The sequence below is a fragment of the Heptranchias perlo genome, chromosome 17 (genome assembly GCF_035084215.1).
Source record: "Heptranchias perlo isolate sHepPer1 chromosome 17, sHepPer1.hap1, whole genome shotgun sequence".
NCBI lineage: Eukaryota > Metazoa > Chordata > Chondrichthyes > Hexanchiformes > Hexanchidae > Heptranchias > Heptranchias perlo.
The window spans coordinates 6,730,643-6,754,256 of record NC_090341.1 but is presented as its reverse complement, the minus strand read 5'-3'; the positions used below and the strand labels follow the sequence as shown (position 1 = coordinate 6,754,256).

The 23,614-nt window shown below is 46.2% G+C and overlaps 1 protein-coding gene across 1 annotated transcript in view; it reads left to right on the top strand.

Moving 5' to 3' along the window:
- The window catches only part of LOC137334010 (coatomer subunit gamma-1), a 67,887-nt gene extending 46,768 nt beyond the window's left edge, over positions 1-21,119 (top strand). Inside the window, exons 15-24 of the mRNA XM_067998411.1 lie at positions 1,115-1,190; positions 7,454-7,557; positions 8,639-8,764; positions 9,439-9,507; positions 9,613-9,755; positions 12,675-12,846; positions 15,805-15,902; positions 17,292-17,430; positions 18,174-18,272; positions 20,536-21,119. Of these exons, the coding sequence (XP_067854512.1) occupies positions 1,115-1,190; positions 7,454-7,557; positions 8,639-8,764; positions 9,439-9,507; positions 9,613-9,755; positions 12,675-12,846; positions 15,805-15,902; positions 17,292-17,430; positions 18,174-18,272; positions 20,536-20,666 (1,157 nt within the window). The 3' untranslated portion in view covers positions 20,667-21,119. The remainder of the gene's footprint in view (positions 1-1,114; positions 1,191-7,453; positions 7,558-8,638; positions 8,765-9,438; positions 9,508-9,612; positions 9,756-12,674; positions 12,847-15,804; positions 15,903-17,291; positions 17,431-18,173; positions 18,273-20,535) is intronic.
- Positions 21,120-23,614: the final 2,495 nt, after the last annotated feature.

The following is a 23,614-nucleotide window of genomic DNA, read 5'->3' as shown; positions in this document are numbered from 1 at the left end:
GCGCTATATAAATGCAAGTTGTTGTAGAATCTGGCTTTACCTGTTTCCTCATTATATGTTTCCACGTTATATGCCGCCGTTCTCTTCAACTTTAATGCATCAGTGTGCTGCCTTCCTGTCCATTATCAAAGATCAAAATGAATCAGTTAGCTCTCCCTGAGGGCCGAGTGAGCGAAGGTCTCACCCCACGTGGTTATTTAAGTTATACTGGGCTGTTCGGACCATGTTTCAAGCTCAGTCTCTATCTGCACTGAATTAGCTGATCAGAGCTGGGGCAGCAGTTGGACTCAGTGCCCCGGGCGTGGAGGGTTCCTTCTCCTGATTCCTGCCCAGTGATCCCGGCTAGGCAGTGTTTGTGTGCGTAGACTTTGGGTGAGAACAGGATTGGACTCGATATGATATTCTCCTCTTACTCTCCAATGTAAAACAAACTGCGAAGCTACATTGATGGACCTGTGCTTGGGATCGGGATTTGGGCGATGCTGGCAAGGTTGCATCTGTTGGCCATCCCTAGTTGCCCTGAGAAAGTGGTGGTTGACCCTCATGAACCATTGCAGTTCCATGATGGTGTTAAAGTCGGGAATTCCCAGTGACGATGAAGGAATGGCAGTACACGCCCCAAGTCGTTATGGTGTGAGAGACCTAGGAGTTGGTGGTGTTCCCGTGATCGTAATGCTCTTCTCCCTCTCGGTGGTAGAGGTCACAGGGCTGGGAGGCGCTATCAAAATAAGTTTAATGAGTTACTGCATTGCATCCTAGAGATAGTACATACTGCAGCTACAGTGCGCCAGTGATGCAGGGGTGGATATTGAGCAGCAGCAGGACTGATAAGCAAACTGCCCTGTCCTGGATCTTTTCAATAACCGCAGGGAGCAGATGAAGGAATTCTGTTTTTTTGCTGATGAAAAGCCGCACTGAGACCTGTAACGCAAACCACTAATGTGAAATTCAGGAACAGCTGCACCGTTTTAGATACTAAAGCTGGAGACTTGAATTTTGCCTTCACTGCTTCCCTGCTGCACTTACACTTAACAGGTGCCCTCAATCTACAAGCCTGAAAGTATTGAAAGTCATAGTTAAGGAAATGTTTTTCTCTCTTTTAAAACTCTTACAGCTGCTGTGAGTGCGTTGGCAAAGTTTGGAGCCCAGAATGATGACATGTTCCCCAGTGTAAGCGTGCTGCTGAAGAGGTAAGGTGCACAGTGCAGGTAACCCTCCCAGTATATTTTTACTTACCAAGTGTAACAGTGCTACAGAAGGCAGGTAACCCTTTCAATATAATGTTACCTACCCAGTGTTGTAAGTATACTTCAGAGGAGGTCTAATTGAATGGTGGAACTGGCTCAAAGCGCTGAATAGCCTACTCCTATTCCTTTGTCAGGTGTAATGTCCTATTAACCCTCCCGGTATAATTTTACCTACCCAGTGTAAGCATACTGCTACAGAGGGCAGGTGCACTGTCCAGGTAACTCTGTGCAGCATAATCTTACTGATCCCTGGGGATACAATGGAGTATTTGTATCTTGTTCAAAAATACAGCGTCAGCTTCACAGATATTTAAAGCTCTGATGAAAGTTTCTATTTAACTGTGACTTGGTTAGTATAGCCTCTCGGCTCCATCCTATTCTCCCGTGGTTTGCGATGTGGCTGACTGTTCAGAATAAAAAGTGTGGAGCTCAGCTTGTTGTAAATAGAAACACCCGTGTTTTTAGGTACGAGCTGGGGGGAGGGGCGGAAGAAAGGTTAGAGATTGCTCTTCACAGTTTTTGATTTTGTTAGCTGATCTCAGCTGGAGAGGGAACTTAGCAGTAGAGAGGGAAAAAATGTGGGCCAGGCTGCTTAGTCCTGGTTGCGATCCACTGACCTCCGCTAGCAAGTGTGTGCATGAGTTGAGAACAGGATTGAGCTCAACTATGAAAAGAAAGACTTGTTTATTTTTTTTTATTCGTTCATGGGATGTGGGCGTCGCTGGCGAGGCCGGCATTTATTGCCCATCCCTAATTACCCTTGAGAAGGTGGTGGTGAGCCGCCGCCTTGAACTGCTGCAGTCCGTGTGGTGAAGGTTCTCCCACAGCGCTGCTAGGAAGGGAGTTCCAGGATTTTGACCCAGCGACGATGAAGGAACGGCGATATATTTCCAAGTCGGGATGGTGTGTGACTTGGAGGGGAACATGCAGGTGGTGGTGTTCCCATGTACCTGCTGCTCTTGTCCTTCTAGGTGATAGAGGTCGCGGGTTTGGGAGGTGCTGTTGAAGAAGCCTTGGCGAGTTGCTGCAGTGCATCCTGTGGATAGTACACACTGTAGCCACTGTGCGCCGGTGGTGAAGGGAGTGAATGTTTAGGGTGGTGGATGGGGTGCCAATCAAGCGGGCTGCTTTGTCCTGGATTTATATAGCGTCTTTCGCAATCTCAGGACATCCCAAAGTGATTCACAGTGATTGAAAAGTATTTTTCAAGTGTAGTCACTGTTGTAACGTAGGAAATGCAATTTGCACACGACAAGCTCCCACAAACAACAATGAAATAAACAACCAGATCATCTGTTCCAGGTGTTGGTTGAGGGATAAATGTTGGCAAGACGCTGGGCGAACGCCCCTGCTCTTCTTCGAAATAGTGCAGTGGGAGCTTTAACGTCCACCTGAGGGGGCGGATGGGACCTCGGTTTAACGTCTCATCCGAAAAGCCGGCACCTCCAACAGTGCAGCACTCCCTCAGTACTGCACTGGGAGTGTCAGCCTGGATTATGTGCTCAAGTCTGTGGAGTGGGGCTTGAACGTGTTTGTAGTGCTCTTCGTGGCCATATCTCACCATTGACCCTCACTGTCCTGGCGCTCTCATTAAAAACGATCACTCAGGCAAGGTACTGGATGACAGGCAGATCCCATTGACCACCCCCCCCCCCGGATGACCGTGCCCCCTCTCCCCTGATCTAAGACTTACCTGCTGACATCTGCTCCCTGGCTGCTCTCCCGTCTGACTGACAGCCAGCAGAAAGGAAGTCTACAGAGGAAAAAATGAAAGAAAAATCGTAAGGATTTCCGGGAAACCCGTACTTCTGGGATTCCCCCCCCCCCCCCCCGGCCGCCTTCTCAGCTCCCCGTTAAACTTTACCCCTTTATCACAGTCACCAGCCTTTAAAATATATTTGGTTAGATTTCATAATGAGATGCTTTAGGGGAAAATGTAGGGAGTATTTTCTGTGTAATAATAAAATTCTCCCACAAATATAATCTTGCTTTTTTTAAAAAAAAAGCCAGTTTAAAAATTTAGGGTGACACTCCAGTGCACTACTGAGGAAATGTTGTATTGTCGGAGGTGCCATCCTTCAAATGAGACGCTAAACCGAGGCCCCGTCTGCCCTCTCAGGTGGACATAAAAGATCCCACAGCCACTATTCGAAGAAGAACAGGGGAGCCCTCCCCGGTGTCCTGGCCAATATTTATCCCTCAACCAACGCCTAAAAACAAAACCCAGATGATCTGGCCACTATCTCATTGCTGTTTGTGGGATCTTGCTGTGCGCAAATTGGCTGCTGTGTTTCCTACATTACAACAGTGACTACGCTTCTAAAATACTTCATTGGCTGTAAAGCGCTTTGGGTACGTCCCGGGGTCGCGAAAGACGCTATAGAAATGCAAGTCCTTTTTTTTCCTTTCAAGTTCATTAAGACCTGCCGTATTTGGTCTCCTGGCTGTTGGATTGCTATGCCAACAGTGAGATGTCCTGGAACAGCTCCATCGAATGTAATGAGGGCCATGACCTCGGATCAGCCTGAGAGCTGACTCAGTGTTACCTAACCCCGGGGGGAAACACGCAACCAGCTGCATGTGCTGCATGCTCTGAAGCCTTTGACTTTACTTCCCCTTTAAGGTTGTCAAACAGATCGTGCACATAGTGTTTGAATGTGAAGCGTGACGCACATTTTAAAATCCGTAGGCTTAAATACATCTGTTGAATTAGAAATGGTTTTAGCTATTTCTATTTACTGTGGGGAATTTGCCTACATTACAACAGTGACTACACTTCAAAGTAATTCATTGGCTGTAAAGTGCTTTGGGACGTCCCGAGGACATGAAAGGCTTATAAATATAAGTCCGTTTGTTCTCTCAATTAAGACCTGAGAGTTACTGATTTATATTAAATCTGGAAAGCTTGAAATTCTGTGTGCTATTTTTAGTGTTCTGCTTTATAGGTTGATGCAAAATTTCAATGTGTGCCATTTTAATGAAATCATTGTTTTCAATTATATGTCAGGAATTCTTTTAAAAGGCTTAATGACTGTGTTTAAACAAGTGCTAGTGGCAATTTTAATGTGTGTTAACCAGTGCTTTAAAATAGCATTTGGCAGAATTTTAACCCTGATGAACATTATCATAATCCAGTTAAAAGACTTAATGATTCCGATTTTGAAGAGATACATCTATTTGAGACAGCAATGGAAATTGATATTAAAATGGAGAGATTTGCCACGATGCTGAATGCACGTGGAGATTGTTTGGATCTGCAGGGATCAGCCAGCCATTGTTTATCCCCTGTACCTCGGGGATACGATGCTGTTTCCCATCCACAGTGTGGGCTTTTGATCTCTTGTGGTGCTGCCGAGGGGAACTGCAGAACAGAGGCCAGGCACTTCCCTGCAGGGAGGCAGAGAGACACATTGTAAGGAAAGGGTTAATTGTTTATATTAACTTTAGCTTTTAAGTGAATTTCAGATAGCAATGTTCCGTTCGTAAAAGGGATTCCATGTCGGACAGTGTTTTAGCTGATGAGATTCAGCGGAGGCCACAACCTGTCTTCGTTCACGCAGCCTCAAGAGCTACCTTAGGTCTTGCAACTTTGAGAAAATTGACAGGATAATAGTGCCTGCCATTCACGATGTTAGAATTTCAATAACTCGGACTGCTAACTCCTCCAAGAACACTGGTAAGGAATGTGGTCAAGTTCTGTAACTGTCTCCAGTTGAATGACTTGATTGACATTTCAGTCCAGGTGAAGGCTTGGGGAATGATTCTTGTTAAAATCAAAGTTACGGCAGCTGATTGGATGAGATAATGTGGAAACATGCAGATTTACATGTAGCCAGAGCGGAAGACAGGTTTACAAGGTGGGTGATTAGAACAAATACTCCAGAATTCAACAAGGCCTGATCAGCCGTTAACTCTTTGAGCTCGAGAACTGTAACGTGTGAATTCTCTGGTAACTTGTTTTGCTGCAGCTATACAAAGTCCTAGTTAAACCACATCTGGAGTACTGTGTACAGTTCTGGGCACCGCACCTTAGAAAGGATATATTGGCCTTGGAAGGAGTGCAGATTCACCAGAATGTTACCAGGGCTGCAAGGGTTAAATTATGAAGAGCAATTACGTAAACTAGACTTGCATTCCCTGGAATTTAGATGGTTATGGGGTGATTTGATTGAGTTTTTAGGATTTTGGAAGGAATTGGTAGGGTAGATAGAGAGAAACTTTTTCTGCTGATGGGGGAGTCTAGGACAAGGGGATTAAAATCAGAGCCAGGCCATTCAGGAGAGAAATTAGGAGACACTCCTTCATGCAAAGGGTGGTAGAAGTGTGGAACTCTCCCCTCCCCCACAAAAACGGTAGATGCTAGCTCAATTAATTTTAAATCTGAGATTGATAGATTTTTGCTAGCTAAGGGTATTAAGGGATATGGAGCCAAGGCGGGTAAATTAAGTTAGGATACAGATCAGCCCTAATCTCACTGAATGACGGTACTGGCTCAAGGGGCTGAATGTCTTATCCCTGTTCCTATGTTCCCAAGTGTGGTAAGTTTCTGTGTAATTATTATTAATAGTAGTTATTGTGTGCTTAATTCCTACAAAAAGCCAATAAATGCCTTTTGAAACCTATTAACGTGAGAAATTACTTACAAATTTTAAGTAAGAACATTCATTCTCTTAACAATATTCCAGACTGCTCTTGCCCTCCTTTTTAGTGGCTTGTTGTGGAGTTGCCTTATCTGCCATCCCTCTCTGCTGGGCAGAGGATTTGACTGAGGTAACTCACTGGTTCAGTGCACCCTTCGCATGTCGTTAGGATTGCTTTTTGTTACTCTGGAGCTTTATTCGTGCTGAAATAATGTTAGCAGCTAAAACTTTTTATCCAAACTCCCTAGCTGTGCAACAAAAAATATATATTTATCAAAATATTGAGTGACTTTTTAAAAAAATATGCTATGTTTTTCTCTTTGCCTCCACCTGAGGCGGCTCTGTGATGTTGCCGAGGGGGAGGGGTGAATCCCCAAGCAGATATATCGAAAGCAGTTGGGATTGTGGTTTTGGACTGACCTGGGAGTCACCCGCACCCTGGAAGATGATAGTCAGAACAAGACGGCCATGAATCAGCTCTCTGGCCGCTCTGACGTTAGAGGCCCTTGTTGCTTTCATTAGAGCTGCTAATGTTTGGCCACTGTCTCAGTCAATGTGTTGGAGGCGGGGTGGGACTTACAGCAGCACCCGCAGCAAACAGTCTATTTTACAGCAAAGTCTATTTACTCAGCAAACAGCAAAGCAAACAAAGTTTATTTAGAGTCTATTCACAAAGAGTCTGCAGCAAACAGAACTCATGACCGAAACTGCAGCAACTTCTCCCGATAAAAGCAGGGTTATTTCTCCTGCAAAACGCAGTGAGTGGAGGATAGTTACATACGAATTATGTGCCTAAAATCAATCCCAGTCACTTACAGCAGTGTGGTCTCCATTGACGGGGGAATTACCTAATCATCTCCATTCTGGCCGGGAATAGTGGTGTCACTATATGCAGCCGCTAATGTTAGCAGTCATCCTTCAGCTGCTCTGCTGGTAATGTCATTGGGCAGTCTCTCAGCGGGGTGGCCCGATCAGATAGGTTTCCAATGGAGCTGAAAATTCAACGATTTTTTTTTTCAATGGGGGAGCACTTTGAGCACAAAGCACCCAACTTACACCTTTCTGTCCCTTTCACTCGGATCTTAAACCTAGGGATCGGAACCTTTGTTTAAATTCTGCACTGTTGCTAAAAGTAAATGATCTAGGATATAGACTAAAATGTTCACAATTACGGTTTTTAATGCTGTGTATATTTATTCTCATTATTTGGGGCTCTCGGGCCAATCCAAAGTCTCAGCCTCAATGTCTTGTTCTTCAGACGCATCGTGGAAAGTTTTTAGGCCGGGTCAGGCTGGACTAAAGTTTTTAGTCCAGCACAAAAGGAGGCCATTCGGCCCATCATGCCTATGCCAGCTCATTGAAAGAGCTACCAATTAGTCCCACTCCCCTGCTATTTCCCCATAGCCCTGCAAATTTTTCCTATATATATTTATGTGCACACACATATAATTCCCTTTCGAAAGTTACTATTGAATCTGCTTCCACCACCAAACCTGTGTCCTCTGGATACTGAACCCCCCCCCCCCTCCCATTAGATGTTCTAATGCAGCTCTGTACTCTGCACAGATGTATGATGGATGATGACAATGAGGTGCGAGATCGGGCCACCTTCTACTTGAGTGTGCTGGAGCAGAAACAGAAGGCTCTGAACTCTGCCTACATCCTCAATGGTAAGGAGCATCAAATATGTTAATTATTATGTATTGATTGTTTTTCCAACCTTGCCAATTAAATTTTAGTAGCTCATAGACATGTGCCGCAAACGACTGTTCGATGGCTCGGTGAATGAATGAATGAACTGCCTTGTGTGGTACACAACTGAAAGCCTTGTGCGGTGCGTGAAGGCACTCCCCTGTGCGGCGTGTGAGAGGGTGTCCTGAGCCATAGAGCCCAGGAAGGTCCAGGTTCCATCCGCGATCTCTCGCTGTTTGAATTGTTTTCACAATCTTGAGTTCACAGATCTTAGCCATAATAATCAGAATGAGCCTCAGAACCCCTCAGCCAGGGAGTGGAGAGGTGGGAAATCTGGCAGGTTCTTGCCCCTGAGGACTGTCCAGAGACTTCTGCAGGGCAATGCACACGTGTGGACATAGTGAGGAGAGGGTCGGACTCTGCTCTGATGTCCCATGTGGCCAAACGGTCCTCCTACACAACAACAACTTGCATTTATAGAGCACCTTTATCCTAGTAAAACGTCCCAAGGCGCTTCACAGGAGCGCAATCAGACAAAAATTGACACCGAACCAAAGAAGGGGACATTAGGACAGGCGAGCAAATGCCTGGTCAAAGAGGTAAGTTTTAAATGGCGTCTTAAAGGAGGAGAGAGAGGTAGAGGGGTTTAGGGAGGGAATTCCAGACCTTGGGCCTAGACTGTCAAAGGCACGACCGCCAATGGTGGGGCGAAGAACACTCACCAGCTAAGCTCACATATAATTAAATTAAAAACAGAGAATGCTGGAAACACTCAGCAGGTCAGGCAGCATCTGTGGAGAGAGAAACAGAGTTAACGTTTCAGATCGATCACCTTTCAACAGAACACATATGACTAACGTTTACTCAGGTACGATACCAGTCAGGCAGACGATATTCGTAGAACCATGCCCCAGCAAGAGTCTTCAGGAGCTACATGAAGATCATTGAAGAGAATAAAATGCATGGTGTATCTAATATTTTAAGTTTTACAACACTAAACTTGTGCTGTGCACTGGGACCATTTATTAATAGAAAGATATGTAATTTCTCCTTGTCCAGGCCTGCAAGTGTCCATTCCCGGCCTGGAGAGAGCACTGCACCACTATACACTGGAACCATCTGAGAAACCCTTTGACCTGAAATCAGTTCCGCTGTCGATGGCTCCCACCTCTGAACAGAAGTCTGGTAGGTGCAATTCTCATGGAGCAGCATTCCCTGTCGACCAGCGGTTTCTGTGATCGATAGATGGCTGACCTGGGTAGTGTAGTGGCGTCAAACACCCCTGAATCAGTTTGATTATCTAATTGGGGGAGGGGGGAGGTGGGGGCTGCGGCTGTATTTTTTTTTCTAGGTGGGCGACCTAAGTTAAGTTGAATAATCCACCTCATCTTTATCAGTCTTGTGAATAACGTTTCGATCACTGGGGAATAAAGTCTCCCGTTGGGAATGAGAAAATGGCAGTGTTGCTGATGTCACATTCTTTTGATAAAATGACAGAAATGGAAAGCTTTAATTATTTTCTGGCTTGAGGCTGCGGTGAAGAACAGATGTAGGTCAGCTAGCTATCGGAAAACCTTTGAAATCGGGTTTCTTTCTTTCCTCACTGCCCTCCCCCCTCCCCCCTCCGCCCCCGTTCCAAAAACATGCACCACCAAGTCCTGAAGGAGAGAGTCAACTTAATCCCCTTTCACTGAGGAGGTTGGTGAATTGCTGTGGAAATGAAGCCCGCAGGCACGTGTGAAAAGGGGACACCTTCGCTCTTCTCTGTGCGACCTCTCCCTCCTTTCTTTTTCTCTCTCTCTCTCTCTCTCTCTCCTTCTGTTGAATTTACCTGGTGTTCCTTAATTTCATTTTTCCAGAGATCTGCCCTACAGTCGCAGTCAAGATGCCAGAAAAAGTGGCATCGAGCCGACAGGACATTTTCCAAGGTAAGTACGGCTTTCGTTTGTAGTGATAAATTACAGAAATGGTTTCGGAATTGCTGCGTGCACTGTACCCCTGTCCGTACCAATGAAAATCTCTCTCCATTTCAGAACAACTTGCTGCTATCCCAGAGTTCAAAGCCCTGGGCTCACTTTTCAAGTCCTCGTCCAATCCCGTCCCCCTCACAGAGTTGGAGACTGAGTATGTTGTCCGCTGCACCAAGCACACCTTTGGAAATCACATTGCATTCCAGGTAAGTGACGCTCGGACCTGGCTCTCTTACGTTCTAAATGTGGGCAGAATGATTAATCTGTGTATCTGCAATTGGAGTTAGGAGATAAATTAAAAAGCAGGACCTCAAAGGTAGTGATCTCAGGATTACTACCAGTGCCACGTGCAAGTGAGTATAGGAATAGGAAAATAGACCGGATGAATGCATGGCTGCAGGGATGGTGTAGGAGGGAGGGATTTAGATTCCTGGGACATTGGGACCAGTTCTGGGGAAGGTGGGACCTGTACAAGCGGGACGGTTACACCCGAGCAGGACCGGGACCGATGTCCTCGCGGAGGTGTTTGCTAGTGCTGTTGGGGAATGTTTAAACTAGAATGGCAGGGGGATGGGAACCTGAGCAGGGCGACAGAGGAGGGGGAAATAAGGATAGAAACAAAAGACAAAGGGAAGAAGCAATAGTGGAAGGCAGAAAAAACAAGGGTGAAAAACAAATAGGGCCATAGTGCAGAATAAAACTAAGATGACTAGCAATCTTAAAAAGACAAGTCTAAAGGCATTGTGTCTTAATGCGCGGGGCATTCGCAATAAGGTAAATGAATTAACAGCGCAGATAGATATTAATGGTTATGTTATAGTTGCGATTACAGAGACATGGCTGCAGGGTGACCAAGGATGGGAACTGAACATCCAGGGGTATTCAGTATTTAGGAAGGACAGGCAAAAAGGGAAAGGAGGTGGGGTAGCGTTGTTGGTAAAGGAGGAAATCAATGCAATTGTGAGGAAGGATATTGGCTCGGAAAATCTCGATGTGGAATCTGTATGGGTGGAGCTAAGAAACACCATGGGGCAGAAAACATTGGTGGGGGTTGTCTATAGGCCCCCAAACAGTAGTGGAGATGTAGGGGAGGGCATTAAACAGGAAATTAGAGACTCATGCAAGAAGGGTACAGCTATAATCATGGGTGACTTTAATCTACATATAGATTGGTCAAACCAAATTAGCAATAATACCGTGGGGGAGGAATTCCTGGAGTGTGTACGTGATGGTTTTCTAGACCAATACTTTGAGGAACCAACTAGAGAACAAGTGATCCTAGACTGGGTATTGTGCAATGAGAGAGGATTAATTAACAATGTTGTTGGTGCGGGGTCCCTTTGGAAAGAGTGACCATAACATGATAGAATTCCTCATTAAGATGGAGAGTGAAGTAGTTGAATCCGAAACTAGGGTCCTGAATCTAAATAAAGGAAATGAGGTGTGAGTTGGTTATGATAGATTGGGGAACTTTACTAAAAGGGATGACGGTGGATAGGCAATGGCTGATATTTAAAGAACGTGTGCAGGAATTACAACAATTATTCATTCCTGTCTGGCGCAAAAATAAAACAGGAAAGGTGGCTCAACCATGGCTTACAAAATAAATTAGGGATAGTATTACATCCAAAGAGGAGACATATAAAATTGCCAGCAAAAGCGGCAAGCCTGAGGATCGGGAGCAGTTTAGAATTCAGTAAAGGAGGACAAAGAGATTGATTAAGAGGGGAAAAATAGAGTGTGAGAGTAAACTAGCAGGGAACATAAAAACTGACTGTAAAAGCTTCTATAAATATGTCAAGAGAAAAAGATTAGTGAAGACAAATGTAGGTCCCTTACAGTCAGAAATGGGAGAAATTATAATGGGGAACAAAGAAATGGCAGAACAATTAAACACATACTTTGGTTCTGTCTTCACAAAGGAGGACACAAATAACCTGCCAGAAATGTTAGGGAACCAAGGGTCTAGTGAGAGGGAGGAACTGAAGGAAACCAGAATTAGTAAAAAAAAAATAGTGCTCGGGAAATTAATGGGGCTAAAGGTTGACAAATCCCCAGAGCCTGATAATCTACATCCCAGAGTACTAAAGGAAGTGGCCCTGGAAATAGTGGATGCATTGGTGATCATCTTCCAAAATTCTAGACTCTGGAACAGTTCCTACAGATTGGAGTTTGGCAAATGTAACCCCACTATTTAAAAAAGGAGGGAGAGAAAAAACAGGGATGGCTGGGGAGTCCAGAAGCAGGGGTCACAGTCTCAGGATATGGGGTATGGCATTTACAACCGAGATGAGGAGAAATTTCTTCACTGAGGGTGGTGAACCTGTGGAATTCTCTACCACAGAAGGCAGCGGAAGCCGAGTCATTAGATGTATTCAAGAAGGAGATAGATATATTAATGCTAAAGGGATATGGGGAAAAAGCGGCAACAGGGTACTGAGTTAGACTATCAGTCTTGATCATTTTGAATGGCAGAGAAGGGCCGAATGGCCTACTCTTGCTCCTATTTTCTATGTTCCTATGTTTCGCATCCTCAGGACGAAGTGTAGTCACTGGTGTAATGTAGGAAATGCGGCAGCCAATTTGCACACTGCAAACTCCCACAAACCGCAATGTGATAATGACCAGATAACCTGTTTTAGAGATGTTGACTGAAAGATAAATGTTAGCCAGGACACCGAGGAGAACTCCCCTGCTCTGCTTCGAAAAAGTGCCATGGGATCTTTCTCACCCACGAGGGGGCAGACGGGGCCTCGGTTTAACGTCTCTTCCAAAAGCCCGCACCTCCGACAGTGCAGCACTCCCTCAGTACTGGCACTGGGAGTGTCAGCCTAGAATATGTGCTCAAGTCTCTGGAGTGGGACTTGAACCACCTTCTGACTCAGAGACAAGAGTGGTATCACTGAGTCTCAGCTGACACCATGAGGAGTTAAGGAGAGGGAACAGCAAGGAATTCCAGCTCATTTAACATCCCACAGCTGGGTAGGCTGTAGATGGAAGATGCTGAGGGCCCCAGGTGAAAGGAAGGTGAACTGTAAATCAGACCTGAGACACTCTTACGAGTACTGTAAAGCAGCATTCTTATTGAATTGCATTAATTAACTTACTTTGTCTGGTCCCTGCAGTTTGATTGTACAAATACTCTGAATGATCAGATCCTGGAGAATGTCACAGTGCAGATGGAACCCACAGAGGGCTATGAAGTGGTGCTTTGTATCCCGGCGGCTTGCCTCTCTTATAACCAGCCAGGCATCTGTTACACGCTGGTGGCACTGCCCGAGGAAGATCCAACAGCAGGTGAGCAATGTTCTGCAGCATACCTGGAGTGTTTTGTGTAACCGGTACTTGTTAAACTCCCCTTATTTTATTTCTGAAGGCTGAGACGGTGGGCAACTCTCAGACTGTCAGTGCTGCCTGCAGGTGGGCCTGGGTACAACTATCACGCCAGGTCTGTTCCCACCCTCCTCCACCTCTTTCCCCTCCTCAGTGGCCTTTTTAAATCACTGGTTAGGTCCCAGCCAGAGTATTGTGGCCAATTCTGGGCACCACACTTTTTGGAAGGATGTCAAGGCCTTGGAGAGGGTGCAGATGAGATTGACTAGATTGGTACCAGGGATGAGGGACTTCAGTTATGTGGAGAGACTGGAGAAGCTGGGATTGTCCTCCTTCGAGCAAGTTAAGGGGAGATTTAACAGAGGAGTTCAAAATTATGAAGGGTTTTGATAGAGTAAATAAGGAGAAACTGTTTCCACTGGCAGGAGGGTCGGTAACCAGAGGACACAGATTTAAGGTAATTGGCAAAAGAACCAGAGGGGAGATGAGGCGAAATTTGTTTCGCACAGCGAGTTATGATCTGGAATGTACTGCCTGAAAGGGTGATGGAAGCAGATTCAATAGTAACTTTCAAAAGGGAATTCGATAAATACTTGAAGGGGAAAAATTTGCAGGGCTGTGGGGAAAGGGCAAGAGAATGGGACTAATTGGATAGCACTTTCAAATAGCAGGGACGATGGGCCGAATGGCGTCCTTCTGTGCTGTACCCTTCTATGTTTCTATTCTGTGTTGTATCGTTCTACGATTCTACCTCACAATGTCAGTATGACACTTTTCTATTTACCTCATCAGCCATTCACCTGCCCTTGAATGATATTGTCAGTTTATTGATTAATTGGGGGAAACTTTTCTGCCGTGGGCCTTAAAATTGAGTGTCAGCAGGCAGTTCAACTATGAGTGGCATCACAGTGGAGCCCAATCCTTTGTTTACTGGACATCCACACTCCCCTTTCCAGCAGGGATCACTTGTCGAGCAGGCCTGCGCACGGACCTTGGCTGATACTTTTTCCCCTGCCTTTAACGCAAGGAATCTGAGGCCAATTCTAGCCGGTGCCCCAGCTGAGAACAGCTAACTCAGCCCGGTGCCCGCATGGATCACTGCCACACGATCATTGGCCATTCAGCCCCTCCAGCCTGTTAGGAACATAGGAACAGGAGTAGGCCATTCAGCCCCTCGTGCCTGCTCCACCATTTGATAAGATCATGGCTGATCTGTGATCTAACTCCATATACCTGCCTTTGGCCCATATCCCTTAATACCTTTGGTTGCCAAAAAGCTATCTATCTCCGATTTAAATTTAGCAATTGAGCTAGTATCAATTGCCGTTTGCGGAAGAGAGTTCCAAACTTCTACAACCCTTTGTGTGTAGAAATGTTTTCTAATCTTGCTCCTGAAAGATCTGGCTCTAATTTTTAGACTGTGCCCCTTACTCCTAAAATCCCCAACCAGTGGAAATAGTTTCTCTCTATCCACCCTATCCGTTCCCCTTAATATCTTATAAACTTCGATCAGATCACCCCTTAACCTTCTAAACTCCAGAGAATACAACCCCAATTTGTGTAATCTCTCCTCGTAACTTAACCCTTGAAGTCCGGGTATCATTCCAGTAAACCTACGCTGCACTCCCTCCAAGGCCGATATGTCCTTCCGAAGGTGCAGTGCCCAGAACTGCTCACAGTACTCCAGGTGTGGCCTAACCAGGGTTTTTTATAGCTGCAGCATAACTTCTGCCCCCTTGTACTCCAGTCCTCTAGATATAAAGGCCAGCATTCCATTTGCCGCCTTGATTATTTTCTGCACCTGTTCATGTCACTTCAATGATCTATGTACCTGAACCCCTAAGTCCCTTTGGACATCCACTGTTTTTAACTTTTTACCATTTATAAAGTACCCTGTTCTATCCTTTTTTGATCCAAAGTGGATGACCTCACATTTGTCTACATTGAATTCCATTTGCCACAGTTTTGCCCATTCACCTAATCTATCAATATCGCTTTGTAATTTTATGTTTTCATCTACACTGCTTTGTGTCATCGGCAAACTTTGATATGAGACTTTCTATGCCTTCATCTAAGTCGTTAATAAATATTGTGAATAATTGAGGCCCCAAGACAGATCCCTGAGGGACTCCACTAGTCACATCCTGCCAATGTGAGTACCTTCCCATTATCCCTACTCTCTGTCGCCTTTCACTCAGCCAACTTCCTAACCAAGTCCGTACTTTTCCCTCGATCCCATGGGCTTCTATCTTCGCTAACAGTCTCTTATGTGGGACCTTATCAAATGCCTTCTGGAAGTCCATATAAATAACATCCATTGACATTCCCCTGTCCACTACTTTAGTCACCTCTTCAAAAAATTCAATCTGGTTTGTCAGGCACGACCTACCTTTCACAAATCCATGCTGGCTCTCTCTGATTAACTGAAAATTCTCGAGGTGTTCAGTTACCCTATCCTTAATTATAGACTCCAGCATTTTCCCCACAACAGATGTTAGACTAACTGGTCTATAATTCCCTGGTTTCCCTCTCTCTCCTTTCTTAAAACTGGCTCATGGCTGATCTGTACCTCGACTCCATTTACCCACCTTGGTTCCGTATCCCTTGATACCCTTACCCAACACAAATCTATTGATCTTAGTCTCGAAAGTTTCAGTTTCACATTGCACAGGGGACCTGTGAATAATCCTGCATTCTGATAAGGCTCATGATTGATATGAGAATGTCACTACAGACCTGTTGACATTTAGCGATTTAAGCTGTTGAATATTCAGTACCCACGCATCCCATGCAGTGTGAGCAGCTGTGACACGCACGTGTGGTAACTCTCGCCATTTTACCCCCTCGCTCAATGTATAAATATTTGTGACGTGTTTCCTTGCGTCCTGTTCGTATTTACAGCTTATTCCTCCCTCCCTTCAGTGTCCTGTACGTTTAGCTGTACTTTGAAGTTCACCGTTAAAGATTGTGATCCTAACACAGGAGAGGCTGAACAGGACGGATATGAAGATGAATATGTGGTAAGTGTACCCAACTGAGTCAGCCACCTTTGCACCCACTTGAGTCCAATGCACCCAGCCCTAATGATGTAATAAAAAGAAAGAAATAACTTGTATTTATATCACGCCTTTCACAACCTCAAGATGTCCCAAAGCGCTTTACAGCCAACTAAGTACTTTTTGAAGTGTAGTCACTGTTGTAAAGTGGGAAACACAGCAGCCAATTTGCACACAGCAAGATCCCACAAACAGCAAGTGAGATAATGACCCGATGATCAGTTTTATTGATGTTGGTTGAGGGACAAGCATTGGCCAGGGCACCAGGCAGCACTCCCCTGCTCTTCTTCAAAATAGTGTCAGGGGATCTTTTACATCCACCTCAGAGGACAGATGGGGCCTCGGTTTAACGTCTCATCCGAAAGACGACACCTCCGACAGTGCAGCGCTCCCTCAGCACTGCACTGGAGTATCAGCCTAGATTTTGTGCTCAAGTCTCTGGAGTTGGGGCTTGAACCCACGACCTTCTGACTCAGAGGCGAGCTTGCTACCGGCTGACTCCTATAACACTCCCTGCTGTCATTCCCCGGCCATCAGGGAAGCAAAGTGGAGTTAATGGGGGTGGGGGCTCTTTCTATATAGAATCTGCAAGGGGCACCCTGTACGTAAGCTGGGTTTTGGGAGCGAGGTTTTATTGCACAGCTGAACAATTTGAAAGATTAGTTGTTGGGGGAACTCCATGCTCCCAGCAGTGAACATCCCAGTAAATTTCAACTTCCGTCTTGGAGTGGAATTGTCCCTGGTACAGACACAATGGGCCAAATAGTCGCCTCCTTCTCGGAACATCACAACCAACAAGGCTGTCCGTTTCTTAATTGAGCTCAACCCTGAGTCACACTTTTATATATAATCCTGTATTATTATGTCCTTTAAGTTTTATTGGGTAAGTTATATTGTGAGGGTGTTTTTTTTTATATAATGTGTAATTTATAGTAAATGGTGGATAATGTCGTCCTGGAGCATTTAGCTCAGACCTCAAGCCCGGTGTACACTCGATACCCTAGTGTGAGTGCAGTAGGGAGGGCACACTGTAAATCCACAACTGCTAGCGCTCGGGATATCACGTGCAACCTGAGGCTAGCGCTCGGGATATCACGTGCAACCTGAGGCTAGCGCTCGGGATATCATATGCAAACATTAATTCTGCTGAAAGACATTTGCAGTAAACGGAAATGGGCGCCTTTAGCGAAACGATCTGACGGCCAAGTTTCCCGATTCTCTGTACTTTTCGGCCCCTGTTGAATTGTGAGCCTGACTGGGTAACTGCACGGCCTTGTTTGTTGCAACGAGCAGCAGCCATGGTGAGGTACTGAGGACCCCGTCACTCACCGCCATCTTCCTTTTGTTTCCCAGCTGGAAGATGTGGAGATCACGGTGGCTGATCACATCCAGAAAGTCCTGAAGCCGAACTTCAGCGCTGCCTGGGAGGAGGTGGGAGGCGACTTTGAGAAAGAAGAGACTTTCGCCCTGTCGAGCATGAAAACACTCGATGGTTAGTACTGATCGATAGTTAGTACCGACCTGTAATTAGTATTGATAGTACTGATAGTACAGGTAGTTAGTACTGATCTGTAGTTAGTACTGATAGTATAGATAGTTAGTAATTATCTGTAGTTAGTACAGATTGGTAGTTAGTACTGGTAATTAGTACTGATCGGTAGTTAGTACAGGTAGTATTGATCACTGGTTAGTACAGATAGTTAGTACTGATTTGCAGTTAGTACTGATCGGTAGTTAGCACAGATAGTTAGTACTGATCTGTACTGTGGGCTGCGATGTCCAGTATGTCAGATAAGAATCTGATATGGTTTAATATAACTTAATTCCAGCATTAAAGAGCACTGTCCATTTGCCTCTCCTGTGGGGGAAGCGACTCCAAAGGAGTCCCCCTTTGCCCCAAGATGTTGCAACGAGACTTGACTTGTAGCTCGCTGCAGTTTTGGAAAGAAAGTACTGTGGACGCCTCTCCTGACATTGCACCAGCTCATGCCTGCCACTGACGGGCATTAGTTGCACACAGCGTTGGTGATACCACTGAGAGAAGAGCTGGATTTATGTCTTATTGCTTGCTTGTAATCTTTAATATCTGACAGTAAATGATGTGTCAGTGAATGGACCACGGGCTGGTGTTTAGGATTAGGCTGTAGATAGATGTGCCAGCTGGGTGTAAGCCAGTAACTGTGTTGATGCCACATATGGTACGTCTTGTAAACCTTGAGCTCCTTTTATTTCCAGAGGCCGTGAATAACATTGTTAACTTCCTGGGCATGCAGCCATGCGAAAGGTCCGATAAGGTGCCGGCGAATAAGAATTCACACACGCTTTATCTAGCAGGTAAACTGGCTCTCCTTACCCTCCCCTCCCCCGTGAGACTGTGGCCAATTTGGGCTGAGATCGGAAACTGGGAAGTGGGCACTCCGGCACAGTTTGTCGGCGACCCTGTGCTGTGCCCCAGGTGTTGCAACTTTCGACTATATTTCAGAGATATTTTTCTTGTTTTGGGTGGGTGGAGGGGGTGCGGTTAGATCTTTGTAAATGACTTACCTTTCCTGGGCTCACTGTAGCATGTGTTGTGTTGATGGGTGGCCTGCCATCGGACTTTGAATGCTGGGTTTTTTTAAAAATTCATTCTCTGGACGTGGGTGTCGCTGGCAAGGCCGACATTGATTGCCCATCCCCTAGTTGCCCTGAACTGAGTGGCTTGTTAGGCCATTTCAGAGGGTAGTTAAGAGCCAACCACGTTGGTGTGGGACTGGAGTCACCTATAGGCCCAGACTGGGTACAGTTATTAATCCAGACCTCTGGATTACTGGTCCGCTGACATAGCCACTACACCACTGTCCCCTTGGGTTGACTTGGGGTTATTCCCTCCCACCTGTGGGGAAATGCTTGGCTGTCACGACGCGGCTGAGATTGAGGAGGGGTGATTGAGAAGCCGTATCCCAATGCTCTGTGGTGCCTGTGACAGCACTGATAGATATCACTGCACTGCCCAGGGAACAAGTAATTCCCAGGGTGACTGAGAAAGGGGGAACCCTACACACAGTAGCGCTCGTCTCCCTCTGTTCAGCCTTGACTAAGTGTAAGGACTTGAATCCCACCCTGGTGCTAGGGTGCAGACGTACTCTTTCCTCCCCCCACATCACCCGGAGCTGATCCTCTAAGTCCTGTAACAATGCACCACCCCAAGTTTGGAAGAATGCAAAAGTGAGCTGGGCTGTGTTCATTTTATGGCATGTCGGAATTTGGATTTCCCTTCACGTCTTGCCTGCTGCTGCCCTTGGTCTCCTCAGTGTTTCCTCCAATGTGGAAGGGGCAGTGATTTGTCAGTTGGGGGTTGGAGGTGATAATCAGTGGGTGGTTTCCTTGGCATCATTGGAGCTAAAACCACGACGCTTCACAGGGTCTAGAGTCAATGTTGAGGTCTCCCAGAGCCAAGCCCACCTGGGGTCAGACACGCCTAGAGATAGTGTGGAGGAGAATGGGATGTCGGCTGAAAGCTGTGACTTTGAGTATAACTGTGTTGCTTGACTAGTCCGTGGGACAGCTCTCCCACCTCCTGTCACCAGTCCCCAGGTATTGGTGAGGCGGGCTACGCTGGTTTCACTGGGTGGGGTTGGTCCCATTCTTGTACTCGTTACTGATAGACCCGTCCGATATTTCTCTTGTTCCCTTTTTGCAGTGGGTTTTCTTCTAACAGAGAGGCTCGGAGTGCATCAAGTGTCGACCACATATTGTGGAACTTGGAGTCATGTGTCAGCCAAGGAGGGGAAGGGAGGACAGGACAGGAAAGGAGAGGGGAAAGGAGGACAGGACAGGGGAGGGGTGGCAGCTTCCCATCCCCGATGGCCATTTTTTTGAGGTGCCAGCCCACAAATGACCAGATTTACCGAATTCAGTTTCGCAACTTGCTGTGGTGGGATTAAACTCACGCCCTCTGGGCTGCTTAGTTCACCAGGCTGCCATACCCCTCTTTGTATTGTAATTCATTATATGTGAAGCACTTTAAGATATTTCCAAGAAACCCGATAAGATGCGGCAGCAAATTATTGCTATGCACCTTGGGCGTCCAAATAGGCTGAATGTCATTATTATTATTAATAATTTCGATTACTAATTCTAACTTTGAGTGGAGGCAACAGCCACCGAAACTGGTGTCAAGATTACTAAGCACTTTATTCGATTGCCGAACAACAGTAAGCAACAATCTAAATAATACTCACAACTGTGGAATACGGTTCAGAAGGCAGGGTGACCAGACCGCAGTTCTGGAGAATATCCAGTGCATGTCAGCCGATCTGATTCCTCCTTGTCGCCTTTATCTTTCTTCTCCTGACGATAGCACAGCTCGTTCTCCTTTTACACAGTTTTGAGGCTTAATCTTGCAAATTCCGGCTACCATGAAAAGGGGCCTTCTCCGCCTATATTTTTTTTGTTTTTGCTGTCTCCAAGATCATGACCTTTTTCTGTTCGATGTGTGTTTTCTGTTACTTAAAGTAAGAGTCAAGAGTTCATGACATTTAAATGATCCAGTACCTCGACCAAATGATCCCTGCGCCTTGACTTATTTTCCCCCCCCTCCTCCCCCCCATTTCAGGCGTTTTCCGCGGAGGTCACGACCTCCTGGTGCGGGCACGGCTTGCGCTGATGGACGGCGTGACGATGCAAGTGACTGCGCGAAGTAAAGACGAAGCTCCCGTCGACGTCGTCATGGCCTCCGTTGGTTAGTTTCTTCCGTGAAGAAAACATCAGCGACGCTCTTGTGACCCTGGGCCGAGCGAGGGGTCTGGTTTGGTGGGGGGGAGGGGGAAGGGTTAAGAGATTTCTAAGAAAACGCCACAAATCGTTAATTTTATTGCCAATTATGAAAAAAAAATTCAAACCTTCGTTAGTGATGCAAAAAATAGATCGTGTTGGAACTTGTGCGTTTGAAAACAAAGGAGATTTTATGAACCGATCACTTGTAATAATAATGCCGATGGCGGTTTTAGGAAACGAGAATGTCTGCAAATCAGAGGGAATTTTAAATACCCTTAGTGTCTATAATGAGGACTTGTTACACTAAATAAATTACATATATATATATATATATACATACAAACTGTAGTAAGGTTGTAAGCACAGGGCATTAAGATTTTCCCCCCTTGCAATTTGTTGAATAAAAAGGCTTCTGTTAGCCCATTTTCAGTCTACCTTGTTTCAGTTTGCATCACCCATCACCCCCTGTGCTCGCTGACCGACATTGGCTCCCGGTCCGGCAAAGCCTCAATTTAAAAATTCTTATCCTTGTTTTCAAATCCCTCCGTGGCCTCGCCCCTCCCTAGCTCTGTAACCTCCTCCAGATCTCTGCGCTCCTCCATTTCTGGCCTTTTGCAGATCCCCAGTTTTAATCGCTCCACCATTGGCGGCCGTGCCTTCAGCTGCCTCGACCCCAAGCTCTGCGGTTCCCTCCCTAAACCCCTCCACCTCTCTCTCCTGCTTTAAGACGCTCCTTAAAATCTATCTTTTTGATCGAGCTTTTGGTCACCTGTCCTAATATCTCCTTATGTGGCTCGATGTCAAATTCTGTTTGATAATCGCTCCTGTGAAGCGCCTTGGGATGTTTTATGACGTTAAAGACGCTATATAAATGCAAGTTGCTGTTCAAAAAGAAAAATAAGTTTCAGAATAAGTTCCCATACTGTTTGACACTTGCCCTTCCCTCCTATACTTTACCCAGTGATCGTTCTGTATTTGTCCAATGAGTGGTGGCAGGATATTCGACTGTGGGTGAACTCACAATCAAGTCCGATTCCGTTCTCGACTTTTTTTTAGTCGTTCATGGGATGTGGGTGTCGCTGGCGAGGCCAGCATTTATTGCCCTTGAGAAGGTGGTGAGCCGCTGCAGTCCGAGTGGTGAAGGTTCTCCCACAGTGCTGTTAGGAAGGGAGTTCCAGGATTTTGACCCAGCGATGATGAAGGAACGGCGATATATTTCCAAGTTGGGATGATGTGTGACTTGGAGGGGAACGTGCAGGTCGTGTTGTTCCCATGTGCCTGCTGCTCTTGTCCTTCTAGGTGGTAGAGGTCGCGGTTTGGGAGGTGCTGTCGAAGAAACCTTGGCGAGTTGCTGCAGTGCATCCTGTGGATGGTACACACTGCAGCCACTGTGCGCCGGTGGTGAAGGGAGTGAATGTTTAGGGTGGTGGATGGGGTGCCAATCAAGCGGGCTGCTTTGTCCTGGATGGTGTCGAGCTTCTTGAGTGTTGTTGGAGCTGCACTCATCCAAGCAAGTGGAGAATATTCCATCACACTCCTGACTTGTGCCTTATAGATGGTGGAAAGGCTTTGGGGAGTCAAGAGGTGAGTCATTCGCTGCAGAACACCCTGCTTCTGACCTGCTCTTGTAGCCACGGCCAGCTCGGTCAGTAGTGGTGCTACCGAGCCACCCTTGGTGATGGACATTGAAGTCCCCCAGCCAGAGTACATTCTGTGCACTTGCTACCCTCAGTGCTTCCTCCAAGTGGTGCTCAACGTGGAGGAGGACTGATTCATCAGCTGATGGAGAGCAGTAGGTGGTAATCAGGTTTCCTTACCCATGTTTGACCTGATGCCATGAGATTTCATGGGGTCCGGAGTCAATGTTGAGGACTCCCAGGGCCACTCCCTCCTGACTGTAAATCACTGTACCGCCACCTCTGGTGGGTCTGTCCTGCCAGTGGGACAGGACATACCCAGGGATGGTGATGGAAGAGTCTGGGACGTTGGTTGAAAGGTATGATTCTGTGAGTATGGCTATGTCAGGCTGTTGCTTAACTAGTTTGTGGGACAGCTCTCCCAATTTTGGTACAAGTCCCCCGATGTTAGTGAGGAGGACTTTGCAGGGTCGACTGGGCTTGGTTAGCCTTTGTCATGTCCGGTGCCTAGTGGTCCGGATGCCGGGTGGTCTGTCCGGTTTTATTCTTATTATGATTTTTTTTTAGCGAGATTGTACAACTGAGTGGCTTGCTAGGCCATTTCAGAGGGAAATTAAGAATCAACCACATTGCTGTGGGTCTGGAGTCACATATAGACCAGACCGGGTAAGGACGGCAGGTTTCCTTCCCTAAAGGACATTAGTGCACCAGATGGGTTTTTACGACAATCCGGTAGTTTCATGGCCACCACCTGAAGGCCACACTTTCCCTGTGGTTGGCGGGGGGGATGTGAGCAGGAACTGGGGGGCTGTGTTTTTTTAATCTCCTTCCCCCTCACCCTTGTCTATTTTTCCCCCCCCCCACCCCTCCTCCTCCCTCCCCCCAACGTACAATGACTGCCCCAGGTGGTGGTGTGTTCAGCCATTGACAATCCCTCTGGCTGTTAGTAAAACCAGAAATAGAGCCGGATTTCTAATTCACATGCTGTGCAATCAATGTTCCAAACTCAGTGAGTGATGAGTTGACGTTAATACCTTGTCTACACTACCCACCTGCTCTATTCCCCTCTTTTCCCCACCCCCTCGCATTACATTTAATTTTTTCAGTGGGACTCTGCTCCTCGATAATCTTGTAATTCCTGGTAATATAAGCGTCTCATTTTGTGAAATTACAATTTCAGTATCCTTGCTAAATTGCATTAGATTCAACTGCTGGCTAGATTTTATACATTTAAAAACGCTGCACGTCCTTCGCATTTACAGAAAATGCCTGAATTGAACC